Raw genomic sequence first — 17,342 nt, 5'->3', positions numbered from 1 at the left:
AGCACCCAGATTATAAATATTTATATGAGCGGACGATAGAAAGAGGGAAAAATAAAATGAGGGGGGAGCAAGGCAGGAGAGAAAGGAATAGATGGAGAGAGAGAGAAGAGATAGATAGAGAGGGGGAGACAGAGAGAGAGAGAGAGAGACAGGGAGAGAGAAAGACTTCAGACGCCACGGCACTGTGTTTGGCTTGTTTTTTATCTATTGCTCTCCGTCTCTCCCGTCGCCTTGCTCGCCGTCGGAGTGCAAGCTAGCGGGTTTTTCAGCTCGCACTCCCTGCCGGCTCGCTTTAGGGGGCTGGGAAGCCCTCCCTACCCACACACACACCAATACAAGCTCTCCCCTTATCTTCCCCACTTCTCTCCCTCCTCCCTTAGCAGAGAGACGAGCAGCAGCAGCAGAGAGCACAAAGCACCACGCGCACACCGCTCCTGCTAGAGTTTGTGCCGATGTTTGTGATGATGGCATTAAAAGGGAACGGCTGGTACAGCCAGACCAGCAGCATCGGCAGCACCAAAAGCACAGCAACAGGTCGTGTTTTCAACCTTGGGTAAAATGGACGGAATCAACAGCAGCTTGTTGAGCAGCATCAAACAGATATGACAACATGCGCAGATCGAACGTAACCGTATTTTAATACCAAGATGAGAAGTTGCGTGAATTCTGTGTCCCATGTTAGCCCCGAGCCCTTAACGCACACTGACACTTTGGTACAGGTTTTGGTTGTGTCGTTACCTTGCCGTGATCTAACTCCCAACATTGGCGAGACATCTCTATCTCATTAGAAATTGAAAATTCGAAATAGTCAACTGTCGTGCTTGAACAGGGCCTGCTTTGCCCTTGATCTGGCAGGTACCTGGTGGGTGGGGTCAATTAATGCAACTGGGTGCACCTGGCTTCCAGGGGTATTTAACGCCTGACTGACTATGACGCAGGTCTCCCTCCCGCCTTATTTGGTTATGTTTGCAGTTATTACAACACCTTGCACACACCATACATCCAAACATTCACCAACTGACATACTGATGCTACTGATTATTATCACACTCCATAGTTTTGTATTGTTTTGAATAGTTTATGTTTCAACTACTTATTTTCTTTTTACCACTGCACTCCATGTGTCTTCTCCTGTTTTGCCATGACTTCTGAGCCAGGCCGTGACAGCACATATAAACGAACGCAGACACAGCGGATTCTGTGAATACACTTCACAAAACTGGGTTTTGTGAAGTGTTGTGCTGTAACGGAATCTGCTTAAGAAAAATATGAACTTCATGTTGATTTAGCTATACTGTATGTATTGGGTAGAATACCCGGACTTGATCCACGTATCTTGATCTTCAAACAGTATACTATAATACTTTTCTCTAATTTCTTAGTGCCGTACTGGGTTTTGTGATATTATACGTATATTGGCAGAATATGCTTTGTTTGCGTTCGTTTATGTACTAAACTTGACTTGACTTTGAGAGCTGGTTCACTGTGCAATGTAAATCAATGACAAGACTATTTTTGGAATATCAATTTCTAATTAACAAAGCAAGACATCTCACCACTATTTGGAGTAAAATCACGGCAAGGTAATTAATTACACAATCCAAGCCTCAAACCAAACAAGTACTCTGAGAATCACATTGTTTTACTTGATGGGACTCTGCTTTGAGCACCGAACGTTTGAGACCCCGCACCACTGTAGTGCTGGAACGGTGATTTTGGCACATGGATCTCCACTCTTTGTTTTCAAAATGTCTGACCAATCACACACAACGTTCGCAGGGTTAGCATACAGTAGTTTGAGAAATCTTGGAGGTGTAAGAAGTACAGAAAATAACTATTCTACGCAATTACCTAATTTCGTTCTTATGACCTTGTCGAACTTTGTTTCTACAAGAAGTATGCTGCAGCCTTTTAAACTTAGCGTTAGGGTTTTCACCCCTGTTCAGCACCCATGCTTTTTAATTCAATTCAGAACAGTCCAAGGACTCTCTGTTCTGGCCTGAGTGCTGGTTCTTCTCAGCGTTTCTTTCCTCCCCTGTCAACGCTACAATGTACAGATATACACACTGACTATGTCTCTAAAGCCATCTGTCAAAGTCGGAAAGAGCAGAGCATAATCCAGACTCATATCACACCATGTGATGTTGAAAATGGTAAATAATATATAAATCGATAATATGAAACTTTTTTTATTGCTTTTACTATTATGTGCAACTTTTTATGCTGACATCTTGGCCAGGGACTCCCTGGAGACTCTGAATCTCAATGGGAATATGCCTGGTGAAAGAAGGTGGAATAAAGGCATGGCTTCATGTGGATCTAGGCCAGTCTATGACACCAGTCGTCTATGACTTATGACCATGACCGTGATGACTCCATATCTGGGCAAGGTTTCAGCCTGATTTGACTGGCCTTCACATCCTTAAAGAGTCTCGCCGAAGATTTGGTCAATCCGAGGCCAACTGACTTCCACTACTTCCACTTCTAAAAAAGTAATAGTTAAATATTTCAAGGTATGTATGTGAACAAAATGTGTATGATTCTATGTTAGCCTAGTGACAGTGTGCACAAGAAATGTGCAAACGGTGATCGGTCCAGAGGTTTGCGAGATTCAATCCTGACAGTCACACAGACAGATGGACAGACAGACCCTATTATAGATGGCTTAAACTCTAAAAATAAATAAATAAATATCCATATCATTTTGAAATATTGTTTGTTTTGAAAACGCTCTTATCTGGACACCTGACAGAAAACTAAAAGGTGGGACAATGACCCTCTATGAATGCTGACCCCCACAGATAGAGAGATGCTGACCTAGCCAGTCGTTGAACTTCTTGACCTCAGAGGGCAGACCCAGCTCGGTGAAGTCTCCGGCGTGGATGAAAACGTCCCCGTAGGGCATCTGGATGGCGTCTGTGCGAGAGTGCGTGTCTGAGATGCACACAAAGCGGGTGTAGCCCGGTGGCTTGGGTGCATCGTGGGGCATGGGGTCCACCCTGCGTCAGAGAGAGAGAGAGAGACACGCACATGAGGAAACCATGAGGAAATAAACAAGGAAAGGTACACGGCAAAACCCCAGTGTTAACTAACTCCAAAGAGAGTATAAATCATTGCTGTCGAGAGGACAACTCGATGTCCAAAACTGACGGTTTTCAGAATTCAAATGTAGCAAAATTAGCAGATCTAAAAAGCTTTTTGATCTGATGTAGATCTGCTAGTTTTGTGTGATGCTACTGTAGTGTGATGAAGTAGGGCATTAATTTACCAAAAAAAAACTAAAAAGTTTAAATATGGGGATACAAGGTTTTGTACTCTTCTGAGTTAAATGAACACTGCATTTTACTGTGTAGAAAAGGTCATACGTTCTGTGGATGATGTACTTGTCTTCCCGGCAAAAAGTCAAAAAATCTGATAACACTAACTCTTCTCAACCCTCCGAAAACTAAGAAGCAATGCGGAAAAGTGTACAGTAGTTTGGATTAAAATCCAGCAGTTAATTGTCCCCGACAGAATAAAGCACACGCAGTAAAATCCAGAGTATTCATTTAACACTGAGAATGTAACCATGGAACCGTGCGAGGGTTCCATTTTTACACCCTCCAGAGTTAAACGAATACTCCACATTTGACTGTGCGGTATAAGGAAGCAGAGATGGAAATAGGAAAGATTGGAGAGTGTGAGGGGCCACAACAAAAGCACAGCAGTGAATCGCACAGAGACACAGAGAGAGAGAGAGAAAAAGCACAGTGATAGTAGAAAAGTGTAAAGTCCTGTGGGACACTGTGTGTGTGTGTGTGTGTGTGTGTGTGTGTGTGTGTGTGTGTGTGTGTGTGTGTGTGTGTGCGTGCGCGTGTGCGTGTGTGTGTGTGTGTGTGCGTGTGTGTGTGTGTGCGTGCGTGCGTGTGCGTTAGCTCCACAGGGTCTCCAGGGGGGGAGAGGGGAGCTGGTGAATAACAGTGGCCCACTTTAGTGCGCTCTCCTCCAGGTACAATAACACCCAGGCCTGCCTCTCCCCTGGCACGCCATCACCACAAAGAGACACAAAAGAGAGAGACAGACCAACAGGAGATATGCACTGCATATATACAGTAGCCTACATGTACTGTAGGAGAGTTGATAGGGTGTGATATACTGTATATACAGTACATGTAGGAGTCGAAAGCTGATATGTAGGACAGTCAATGAGTAGGGATATCCTACTGTGTATACGTACACATGTATCAGAGTCGATAATACGTGATAATCTACTTGTTGCTGTCGGTTAGAAATCTTGTGTTTCCATACAGTATTTCAACTATGCAAGAGTGTCGCGCAAAAGTAGTAAAAATAGCAGATCTACAATCTCACAAGGCGATGTACCGTTACGTATGAGCTTGTAAATCGGCAATTTTCTTTATTTTTGTTTAGATATGTTTGGGGGTTTTCTATGGGAGGGGTTTGGGAAGTGAATGAGAGGGGGTGGAGGCGAGGGGGGCAAGTACCACTGAAGTTACGTTTGTATTTGCCTACTGCGTATGCACGCGTAGTGCTCATGTGCGCAACCCTACTGGCCAAAATATGGGGCAAGAAAAATAAAACAAATGTAAACTGTACAGCATGTAAGTACATTCAAGGTGGTGAAAGAAGCCTACCCAATAGCCAGACCACTGAGCGATATTTTGTGCAAAGTTTGGAGCCAGTTGGAGTGCTCGTGTGCTGGCAGGCCCCTGACTAACACCATGGCTTGGCCATTTCAATCAATTATAGAAATGGTAAGATAATAATAATAGAAAAGGAATGGTTTTGGACATAGAAGGTTTCCACCCGACAGCAACTACGTAGGACAGGCAATAAGACGTGATATCCCAAAGCAGCAGAGAAGAGAAATGTTATAGAATATGAGTGTAATTTCTACACAGTAAGTGTTCATTTAACTCTGAGAGTGTACAAATGCACACTCTGTATACACATGGATAAATTCACTTCAGTGTGTCCACCTGCATTTATGTACGTGTCAGTTTACCTGTATCTAATTGTGTAACACTGTTTGTATTTTATTCCAAAATGAAACAACTCAACCATTTAAAAAAGAAGAAAGAAAACAGAAATGTATGGACAAAAAGTATTAGCCTGTATTATTAGTATTAGCCTGGAATCCAGACTGATTCGCTCCATACTTTTTTTTACTCAATTTGCTTCTCAGTCTGGCCAGGGTCCAATTTGACTCGTATTTCAAAACGTCACCAATTACCTAGGCAAGTCAGGATGTTTTGCATTGGTTGGAATCCACTGGTCCCGCCCCCATCCCGCCCCTTGGAAATATGATCTTTACCAGACTGAGTATCGGGGAAAAAATAAACAAATCCGTCGAACGGAGCGAATCAGTCTGGATGCCAGGCTATAAAAGTATAACTCATTACTGAACTCTATGGAAGACAATATTATACTGTATATTGGCAATGCTACAGCCATTTGCTGCTTGCAAATGATTTATACTTACATGTAAACAATTACATTATTCTTATTCTCAAAATATCAAGTAAAATAATTATTTTAGTTATTTTTGCATACTGTAGATACAATACAGTATGTAGAATTGGAATGAAAGATTAGATTTGGAACATTTAGGCAAAGCTCTCATGCAGAAAAACAGAGGTATAGAGGTTAATCGTTTTGCTCAAGGGCACATGGGTACATTTGGGATTCAAAGTGCCTTTTTTCCCGTTCCCATGGTCTCTCAAATGACAAGGCATCCCAGCCTACTACCATACCGTCAGAATGCCTCGCATATATACAGTATCCATGTTTTTTTAAATAGCTGCTCGTCTGAAATCATTTGTGTTCTTGAAATACAGCCGGTGTAATGCTTTAAATCAGGGGTCTTCAACAGGCGGTCCGGGATGTCATAAACGGACCCCAGGTCTTATAGAATTTTCTCTGAGCACAAAGCCTATTTGTGCAAATCTTTGAATATATATATTTTTTTCAAAGCTAACATTTGTAACTCAAATCTTTGCTTCTGGGGATTTATTTTTTTTCGGCAAAGAGGTATATAGGTATAGAGGGAAAAAAGGCAAAGTCAAAAAAATAAGTTTAATCTGAAACACAATTTTATACAATATAGAGGGGGTCCCTGCTTCATCTCTCTCTCTCAGATAGGGGGTCCTTGGCCTGAAAAACGTTTAAGACCCCTGCTTTAAATGGTAGAAAATGGAAGATCTACAAAGCTTACGATGCGCCGCGTTGTGAGCTTGTGTAGATGTTCTATTTTCGGCGCAGGACGACAAAGCACAATGAACAATGAATCAGGCTTAAAAACATTATTCAACATGGATTCATAACATTCTGGAGGAGCGGGAAACTTGGTAGTACATGTACTCAAGTACTGTACTTAAGTACAATTTTGAGTACTAGTACTTTACTTGAGTATTTCCAATTTTCTATACGTTTACTTCTACTACACTACTGTACATCTCAGATGCAAATATTGTACTTTTACTCCACTACAATTATTTGAAAACCTTAGTTGCTAGTTACTTTGCAGATATAAATTATTACGTTATAAAACATACATTAACCGCTTTAGCCATATTTTATACCTAGGCTATTTTCAAACATTTTAGTACTTTTACTTTTGGTACTTTAAGTAAATTTTGATACCAATACTTTTGTACTTTTACTCAAGTAAATTTTGAATTCCGGACTTACACTTGTCTAACAGAGTACTTCTGCAGTATTGATGCTTTTACTTAAGTAAAACATTTTGAGTACTTTTCCCACCACTGGGTATAGTGCGAATACTCACATGTGCACGTGCGGGGGCTGGAAGCGGCCCTGGTTGATGTTGTAGAAGGTGAAGGCCTGGGTGGGGTTGGTGCTGTATTCGTCCACGTCCACCGGCGCCCTGCGGCCCGTCTGGGGCTGCTGCGACTGGGCCTGAGACTGCTGCCTCCGCGCCGCCATGATCTCAGACAGGGTGAACGACGCCATGTGGGTGGGGACTGTAAAAGTGGGGTGCAACGCACAGTCAGTGTAACAGGAGATGAAACCCTTTTTAAAAAAAAAACATTTTCAATCCGGGAACGCATCTCTGTAATTCTTTTATTTCTTTGGCTAGTCAAAAAATAGCAGATCTACAAGCTCATAGCGCGGCACTCGGTGGCGCGCTATGAGCTTGTAGATCTACTTTTCTTTTTTAAATCATGAACATTTGTGCAAATCTTTCTTTTCAATATCTTTTTATTAAAGGTAGGGTAAGTGATATTTTTTGGTTAAAACAAAAAGTATTTTGTTAAAAGGTTAAAATACTATATTCTGATAGTAATCATTGCTATAGAGTGTTTGTTCAGTAACAGGAGTCTTCCCGTTTTTATAGTGTTCCAGTTCCAATTTTGCCTGCTCATTTCTTAGTGTCATCACTTCCAATTTCACTTGTTTAATCTATATCCTGATTGAGTTTTCTATCCTGATTGGATAAAATTGGAAATGAAACTGAAACTGAAACGAAAATGCATTTTCTGTTTAATAAAGAGGTGGAGAGACAAGGAGACTCCTTTTACTGAAAAAACACTCTATAGCAATGAGTACTATCAGAATATAGAGCTATTTAACACTTATTTTAACCAAAGAAAATCACTTACCCTACGTTTAAGTTTTTAAGACAAGGCCCAGGGGCGAGTATACTGTACATACATAGCATCTTCATAGATTTTATCAAAAAAAAAAATTAAATACAGACAAAATGTATATATACCTCATTCCCCTATCCCACCCTCAAATCCCCAGGACAGTTGTAGAAATAAGAGGAAAAACAAAAGGCACGAAAAATAATCAGAGCAGATAGAATAAAACAGATATTTTAAAAAGTACTTTTTAGGTTTGCTGTGGTTTGGTGTTTGTTACACGAGCCCCCAATCTGTTACGACCCGGCCTAGGGGAGCCTATGGTCGCAACACAAAATGGTCTCCCTCCTTCCCAGTCCCCAAACAGCCAGACAACAAATGTTCAAAATCCCAAGCATTATGGGTTTATTTACTAATTTATGATAAAAGCCATGACACGATATATATTACCTCAGGGTGGTATCTACAAAACAACTACAAACACATAAGAGATTCCTCACCCCTACACACAAATCTTTAACACATAAACATTAACAAATCACAGCACACTGGTGTTTGGAGGCTGGCTAGGAGAAAGACATCTGTACTTCTGGAAGCAGGAAGCTTTATAGTGACGCCCAAGAAGATAGGAGCCAATCACCTTCGAGAATCTACATACTAGTTAGCCAATCACACTCAGCCACCATTCACACCAGCTGGTACCCAAATCACTCACTCCTCACCACACACACACACACACACACACACACACACACACACCCACACACACACACACACACACACACACACACACACGAGGGGGAAAACACAGAAAAATACATAATATGACCCTAGGGTCATAATAACAGTGTTGCAGTCGCAGCAGGAATACGCCACACTATGCAGCCTGTGTGTTGTGGTAGAATGTCATAAACGGATGTTAAGCGAACATTTGTAACTCAAATCTTTGTTTCTGGGGATTCTACAAATGCCTTCTAAATCCTCACAGTTCTTTTTGAAAAAACATATGTTGCTATAATATCAGTGGTTCTCAAACCTTTTCATGTCAAGGACCCCCAAAATAAAATGTTTTTGGCCGCCGACCCACATCTCAAAATATTTTTGTTCCAGGGACCCCCAGAAGCAAAGATTTGAGTTACAAATGTTCGCTTTGAAAATATATATATTCCAAGATTTGCAAACATTTTCAAGATTTTTGTAAAATAGCAGATCTACAATAGCCAAAGAAATCAAAAAATGACACAGATACTTTCCCGGTCTTAATGGGCTAACCTGAGTTTGATATTATATTTGTTTTCCCCGTTCAGGTTAAAATCTACAGCAGGGTAAAAAACATGGCAGCCTGCATAAGGCTGACCTTATGACCGTGATGTAAGCAATGCAGCTGCAGGTAATATAATGTATGGGTGCCATAATGTGCAAACGTAAGGGATTGAAGCAAAAAAAACTAAACAAATCAACTCAACACAACTAAACCATTTAGTTTGGTCCCAATCTGTGATTTGTGAAACAGCATGAGAAGAGTGCACACTAGTGCTCTCTTTCCTAAACAATTAATACAATTATGTAAAATGATGATGTTTCACCATTCTAAACGTAGGTTCCTGAAGAAATCACAGATTGAGGCTTCAAACCTTTGCTTTTATGAAATATCTGAGACCAAAAGGATTTTATGGAAGATATGCTTTTGAATATGTACAGAAGCATGTATTCTGTTGCCCAATTCAAATACTCGTCTTTCACCTTAATATAATATAAAATCCATGAATAGTGTAGCGCTTGACTTTACCAGCCACATGGTGCAAAGCCGCAGTGTTAAAGTAGTGAGAGACACCCAAATGACTGACATACTGACATGGTGACTGAGAGCTTTAATCCATTCAATTTAGATTTTAGCTATAACCCTTTTTTAAATACTTTGGCTATTCCAAAATAGCGAAATCTACTAGCTCATAGCTCATAATGTTTAACAACATTTTTAACTCAAATATTTGCTTCTGGGGGCCTGGAACAACATATTTTGGGGGGTCCTTGACAAGAAAATGTTTGAGCACGCCTGATATATAGCAACAGTACTTTTTCAGAAAAATGAAGACATTTGTTGAGACATTTGACAGTTACAAATGTTTGCTTAGAAAAATCAAATTCAAAGATTTGCAAAAAAAAAATAGAAATTTGCATGATCTACAAGCTCGTAGCGCGGCACTCGGTGCCATGCTATGAGCTTGTAGATCTGCTATTTTTGAATAGCCAAAGAAATCTAAAATGAAAGAGATTGCGTTCCCGGATTGAATGGGTTAATCCAAGCAATTGAAACTTTGATACTGCTGACTACTGTCTGTGCTTGCACATTGGCACACCACACCCATGGCTCTGCAGACACCATTCATCACACCCATTATCAATTTTATTAGCTGCCCGTCAGCCTGTCATGTTTTTCCCTTCCAAAGTTTTTAACCTGTAAAGGAAAACAAAATTGGCCCAGGGTTGGCCCAAGTGTGTGTAAAGCTTGTCGTTACAAATAGATGAATTAACCCTTTAAGAGCGGGAAAGCATCTCTCATTTTCGATTTTAACCACTTTAACCATAATTTTATACTTTGGCTATTCAAAAATAGCAGATATACAAGCTCATAGCGTGGCACCGAGTGCCGCGCTATGAGCTTGTAGATCTCCTATTTTTGAAAAGTCACGAAAATTTGTGCAAATCTTTGAATATATATATTTCTTTTTAAGCGAACATTTGTAACTCAAATCTTTGCTTCTGGGGGTCCCTGGAACTAAACATTTTGAAGGGGGGGTCCGCGGCCAAATTCATATAATTTTGGGGGTGGGGGAGAACCACTGATATTTAGCAACATAAGTGTCTCAGAAAACCGATTTAGAAGACATTTGAATCGGTCTCAGGTCTTAATGGGTTAACACAATTTTACAGTGTAGGATGTATTAAGCCTGGGAGAAGACATGAGGTGAGCTGGGAGGTAGACTGAACATGTACCGTGATGATGGTGGCGGCCTGCCTGTGCTGCTGTGATGCGGGGTCGGAGTTGGGTTTGCTTGCGGCGATCTGGACTAGCTTGAATACCAACAAGGGTCCGGGTTCGAGGTTGGGACTGGACTAACAGACGGAGTGAGGTCTGGATGATGGGTCGGACTGGGTTAGACTGACGGACTCGGGCCGGCAGAGAGACTGCGGGTGGTCCCTCTCTGAGATGATGGGGAAAAGAAGTGGTCCTCAGAGGCCTGGTTCAAAGTTGCAACGCTGGGCTGATGAGGAAACATCACCTCCCTTCCTTTTTCAGGTCTAAACACAGCAACTCCGGTCCACCTGGATAGACAGGAACAGAGCAGAACAGAGATCATGCACTGCGTGTGTGTGTGTGTGTGTGTGTGTGTGTGTGTGTGTGTGTGTGTGTGTGTGTGTGTGTGTGTGTGTGTGTGTGTGTGTGTGTGTGTGTGTGTGTGTGTGTGTGTGCGTGTGTGTGTGTGTGTGTGTGCGTGTGCGTGTGCGTGTGCGTGTACAGAGAAATCCACAGTGTGCATTTAACTCTGAAAGTCTATTAAATGGATCCAAAACAGAGACGTCGAGTTAAATGAATACTGAGGATTTTACTGCGTAGATTCAGCCAATTATTTCTGGTAGCTCTAGGAACTATTGGGGTGGAGAGATGATGAGATACTGATAGATAAGATGATGAGAGGCACACAGAGAGAGAGAGAGAGAGAGAGAGAGAGAGAGAGAGAGAGAGAGAGAGAGAGAGGTGATAATTTGTGGATGGATGGATAGATAGGCCCCCTGCCTGGAGTGGACGGTAGTGTGATGTCGACATGCCACCTCTCGTGTCTCATTCACTCCATTACACACCGGCTTCTCACATACACACTGTCACTGCACCCAGACATTCTACATACACACTGAATGCAACCCGAAAGGCCACAAAGTCCAGGTGCGTCATTTGGGGTCCCGGAGGATGGCAACTGCCACCCTCTAGCGACGCGTTAGCATTTAACCTCAAATTCAGTTATTTTATGCATATTTTCTCAGACTCTGAACAATTTTGTTGATTATTAATCTGATTTAAGATTGGCACTGAGTTTTTTCTTTTTTTAGTTGCCAATTTTTTTTACACCCCAATTTAGTCGTTATGCCAATTAATTCCTCCCCACACACATTTCTGTGTTGTCTCTGCTGTTGTATCCTTCTGACTTACCTGCCAGTGAGGAGCCCCCACCGGGAGGACGTAGAGCCTTCATCCTACTCCTGCCACCCAACAGTCTCCGCTGACAGATGCCGCCCCCCAGCCCGTAGGAGTACGTACAATGATCAATATCACCCTCCCCGTCCGGCTTCCCTCCCCCGAACACGGGCCAATTGTATTCGCATAGACGCTCGACAAAGCCTGATGCACCACAGTGGATTAGAACCCACAACCTCCGTGGTGGAGGGCAGGGACTTTACCACTGTGCCACCTGAGAGCCTGGGTGGCACAGTGGTAAAAAAAGAAAAAAAAGATTGACACTGATCTCAATCCACGGCCGTCCATCTGCATGTGACACACATGTTATACTATGGACACGTGTTTTCTTCTTGTCTGCAACCATACATTCATTAACCCATTAAGATCTGAGGCCGATTCTACAAATGTCTTCTAAATCCTAACAGTTTTCTGAAAAACAGGTTTCTAAATCAGCGGTGCTCAAAACCTTTTCATGTCAAGGACCCCTAAAATTATATGTATTTGGCCACTGACCCCATCTCAAAATATTTTGTTCCAGGGACCCTGGAACAAAATATGGAATTTTAGTTAAAAAATGTTCACTTTAAAAAATATTTTGCAAAAATCTAAAATAATGCCTTTTAACTAAAATCTAAAATGACACAGATGCTTTCTCGGTTTTAATGGGTTAACCACTTTCACCCTGCTGTCCCTATTTTGGGCATGTCATTATAGGCGAACATTTCAAAACTTTTCTAAAATAGTGAAAAGAGCAGATCGACAAGCTCACAATGGGTTGTGAGCTTGTAGCCATTTTTGAGACAAGGCCTTAGTGGTACCTTTTTTTCCCCATCCGCTGTTTTTTTCTGAAATGGCGCCTCTGCCACATACACACTGAATGCACCCCGAAATACCACATACACACACTACGGCTGTTAGTTACAGACAAAACTCGACCGAAACCCAAGTTACAGACAAAACCTTCGCATGTGCTTTCTCATAGGCATGCAGTGGGTTACATTTTTGTACTAACAACTTAAGTTCATGCACAGATGAATGTGTGTATGTGTTGTGTTCATCCAAACGTATTTCTGCATATGATAGTTATCCACCAGTAGTAACTCTGAGAGTGTACAAATGTAACCAAATGGACCCTTGAGGGTCCATTTTGTTACAGTTGTATACTCAGAGTTAACATAACACGGAAGGTTTTACTGTGTGCATTGGAGTGTGAGACGCCAGACGGGCGCCCACTTGAACATATCAAAAGCATTCGTGGCCCACCCATCTGACAACCACTTACTGTAAGTTAAGTGGTCAGATGGGTGCATGCATTTTCAGAGCATGTTCATTTTAATGATCAATCAATCAATCGATTGTGTTCCGGCTTGGATCAATGGAACTTAACGTAGTATTCCTTAAGTTCCTATGTATCAGTATCACTATGAAATGTATCTCTCGAGACAGATTCTACTAATAGCACAATCTGTCAGCACCACTGCCTTAAACATGTAGTGTTGTTGTGAATGAACACAGCAGCACCCAGGAGGAAGTGGACTAAGAAAGGGGAGGAGCCAAACCGAGTTCCTGTTTCTACAAAATAACATTGGTGGTGCCCCCAGAGGCAAAGTCCCCCCCGCCTTTTTTTTCAGTTCCCAGATTGTTTTGAAATTAATACATTTTCCAATCTTTTAAAGACAAAAAAAAACTTTTGAAAAAAAATGTTTTTACTTCATTATGATTTTTTTTGTGTTTTGTCAATTATTTGGGGGCCCACTTGCAATATCATCAAGAGGAGAGAAGATGCTAGAAGAGAAGATGCTAGAAGAGAAGATGCTAGAAGAGAATATGCTAGAAGTGAAGAGAAGAGAAGAGAAGAGAAGAGAAGAGAAGAGAAGAGAAGAGAAGAGAAGAGAAGAGAAGGTCTAGAAGAGTACGGTATGTTAGTAGCCTGGTTCCAGACGAATCTGCCAAAAAATTGCCCGTGGCAGATTAGGTCTGGCCCCTCTCAATAGAGATTGGATTTCTCTCCCTCCGAAGGCGTGAGGGACCAATCAGGGCCCAGTATGCAAATGTGGGGCGGGTTTTATCACCAGAGGCTTTTTTTTTATTTGCCCTTCGGAAATGCAGGTTCTACACAGAGATTCCAGACTAGTATCTACGCAGTGATATTAGTCTGGCCATGCCAGGCTAGTATGTTAGTGTTGTCTAAGGCATTGGTTCTCAAAGTGGGGTCCGGGGACCCCCAGGGGTCCTTGAGGGGGTTCCAGGGGGTCCCCAGCAAAATGTGTGAATATAGTGTCACAATAGTTTTAACCATTATACTTTGGCTATTCAAAAATAGCAGATCTACAAGCTCATAGCGCGGCACTGAGTGCCGCGCTATGCGCTTGTAGATCTGCTATTTTTGAAAAATCTTGAAGATTCATGCAAATCTTTGAATATATTTATTTTAAAGCGAACATTTCAACACAAATCTTTGCTTCTGGGGGTCCCTGGCGCAACATATTTTCAGAGGGGGGTCCGCGGCCAAATATATATCAATTAGGGGGTCCCTGGCATGAAAAAGTTTGAGAATCACTGGTCTAAGGCCATAGAGGTTGATGTGAATGCATAAAGTTTCTGTCGGGCAGCAGAAACCTTGAATCTTCGTATTTAAACTTTTCATGGTTTTTGGGGGGAGGGTAAATTAATGTCCTATTTTTGTCATGCAACAATGTCACACAAAAGCAGCAAAAATAGCTCACAACACATGGCATCACGACGCGTTGTGAGCTTGTAGATCTGCCATTTTGGAAATAGTAGTAAACGTGAAAGTGGTTATGTGTGTCTGTGGGTTTTCTAAATATTAAACCAATAAAAAACATTAACAAGAGCTTGTGACTAAATAATAACTACATTGGATCCATTGGAACACAGGTTGAAAAACTAGCGTTTTTGGAAAAGTTTCTGTCTGTAACGATCTGTCTGCAACGATCTGATAGATCACTGGTTCCCAAACTTGTTAGCTCGAGACCCAAGCTAGTGAAACCCGAGCTATTGAAAATAGCAGATCTACAAGCTAGAGAAAATAGCAGATCTACAAGCTAGTGAAAATAGCAGATCTACAAGCTCACAACAGATCGTCTATTTTCACTACTTCTTGCACATTTGTTTTCCAATTTATGGAATTTCTTAGATTTTTTCTTTATTTATTCATGAAATTCTTTTGAAAATGTTGAATTTGTTTTTAATTCATGAAAATGTAGCTGCTTTTTTTGGAATGTTTTTTGAAAATATCTATACATAAAAACAATTAAAAACAAAATGTAGGAAACCGCGGGACCCATAAATGGGTCCCAACACAGTGTTTGGAAAACAGTGTGATAGATGCTCCTCTCCTCTCAGCCACCTCCTGCACATGATGCTGGCATAATAACTGGCCATCACATTACACGGTGTGCACGAGTCTTCACACATTCCCTCCTTTTCTGCTACAGAGAAAATTAAAGTGCATCTGAGTGTGTCATGGCATGGCATTACTGCATTATACAGCAGGTAGCCTGAATCCTTTATTGTGCGTGTGTGTGTGTGTGTGTGTGTGTGTGTGTGTGTGTGTGTGTGTGTGTGTGTGTGTGTGTGTGTGTGTGTGTGTGTGTGTGTGTGTGCGTGCGTGCGTGCGTGCGTGTGTGTGCGCATTCTCATGTGCGTGGTTTTTATGCATTTTGAATTCATGCACAGCAAATTCTTCAGCGTTAATTTGACCCAGAGAGTGTAAAATTCAACCCAAATGTACCCATAAATTCATAAGGGTCATTTTTTTAGGCTCTCACAGTTAAATTCTTGTTTTACTATGTGGCTGAGGCTCTGATGATCTGAAGTCTTGGTAGGGGGGGACAGCCACACTACTCTGTGTTCTTGTCACTGTTATTATCTCATCCATGACCCAGACCATGACAAAATGTTACATGAGAAGGGAAAGAACCCTATAGGTCTGCTGTGTTAAGAGCAAAATCTAAAGAAAACAGAAGCTTAATATAAAACAAATAATCTTTATGCATGTGGTGATCATTGTCTTTGTCTTTAGATGAGGCCATTTTATTCAAGGCCATTTCAATGTGTTAATGACATGTCAAATATGAACTCAATTATAGCTTTAATGAATTCATTGAATTAATTAACCAATTTGTTTTAAAAACGCATTTTTGTCCATTTAATTCATCTGTAGACATTGAGTAAATTAGCCTAATATCTTGTGCATAGCCTACTTTGTTAGAATCATTTTATTTTATCTTATTTTATTTTATTTTATTTGTTTTCATTTTATCTTCTCGACTCAAAAAAGACCTTCATGGCCTTTAAACTGCAAAAAACTTTTTTTTTTTAAACCCCAGCAGTCATATTGCATTATCAGAATGTATCAATAGACATGTCGGTGAGTTTTCATGGGCCACTCAGCATACTTTACACCAAGAGTCAGTCAGACTACGCAGAGACTTTGCCCTTTGGATCTGGTAACACAGAAACATGATCCATCATAAAAGCGTTCCGCTGAAGCCCGTTATGCGACAAGGTTGGTTAACGAATATGAATACATGTCTTTCTTTAAACCTTTACACACTGCACTGCATATGATCCCACAGCCTGTAGGAGAACATTATATAGCCAACTGTAGGCTGTGTTCAAACCCTGCGCTACACATTATTACAACAATACCCATTCATGTAAGCATGCGATAAGGGACATCATTCTCACCTCTCTCTCTCTCTCTCTCTCTCTCTCTCTCTCTCTCTCTCTCTGCACCCCAGAAAAAGAATAACACCTACCCTTGTCCCCCGGTCAGCAGCAGCAGGGGGTCCTCTGGTCCTCTGGTCAGTGGTCTGGTCTCTCTGTGTGTGACGGACGAACTCAGCGTTCAGTTCAGCTGCTCTTATTGTCGCGCTGGTCAGTTTGAACGCGCACCGCGTGGTGCACAGGTGGCGTAATAGAGCTCTCTCTCTCTTTCGACTGCTTCTCTCTCTTTCTAATTCCTCTCTCTCTCTCTCTCTCTCTCTCTTTCTCTCCCTCTCTCTCTATTTCTCTTTCCACTGCCACTGCCACTCTCTCTCTCTCTCTCTCTCTCTCTCTCTCTCTCTCTCTCTCTCTCTCTCTCTCTCTCTTCGACTGCCCCTCTCTCTCTACTTTCTCTCTCTCTCTCTCTCTCTCTCTCTCTCTCTCTCTCTCTCTCTCTCTCTCTCTCTTTCTCTCCTACCTCTCTCTCTCTCTCTCTCTCTCTCTCTCTCTCTCTCTCTCTCTCTCTCTTTCTACTGCCTCTCTCTTTCTACTGCCTCTCTCTCTCTACTTCCTCTCTCTCTACTTCCTCTCTCTCTCTCTCCCTCCCTCTTTCTTTCTCTCCTACTCTCTCTCTCCTACTCTCTCTCTCTCTCTCTCTCTCTCTCTCTCTCTCTGTCTCTCTCTGTCTCTCTCTCTGCCCAGTGTATTTCCCAGTCACAATGACAATGAGGGGGAGCAGATGGGGAGGAGGTGGTCTCATCATCTGGTAA

The 17,342-nt window shown here is 41.7% G+C and overlaps 1 protein-coding gene across 1 annotated transcript in view; it reads right to left on the bottom strand.

Moving 5' to 3' along the window:
• The window catches only part of mpped1 (metallophosphoesterase domain containing 1), a 67,636-nt gene extending 50,821 nt beyond the window's left edge, over positions 1–16,815 (bottom strand). Inside the window, exons 1-4 of the mRNA XM_084049681.1 lie at positions 16,626–16,815; positions 10,602–10,931; positions 6,788–6,983; positions 2,818–2,999 (exon numbers count right to left, since the gene is read on the bottom strand). Of these exons, the coding sequence (XP_083905807.1) occupies positions 2,818–2,999; positions 6,788–6,972 (367 nt within the window). The 5' untranslated portion in view covers positions 6,973–6,983; positions 10,602–10,931; positions 16,626–16,815. The remainder of the gene's footprint in view (positions 1–2,817; positions 3,000–6,787; positions 6,984–10,601; positions 10,932–16,625) is intronic.
• Positions 16,816–17,342: the final 527 nt, after the last annotated feature.

Source organism: Gymnoscopelus microlampas, assembly GCF_963454915.1.
Source record: "Gymnoscopelus microlampas genome assembly, chromosome: 23".
In the NCBI taxonomy this organism is placed as follows: domain Eukaryota; kingdom Metazoa; phylum Chordata; class Actinopteri; order Myctophiformes; family Myctophidae; genus Gymnoscopelus; species Gymnoscopelus microlampas.
Note: the sequence above shows the minus strand (reverse complement) of the source record. Positions and strands in the feature narration are given on the sequence as shown.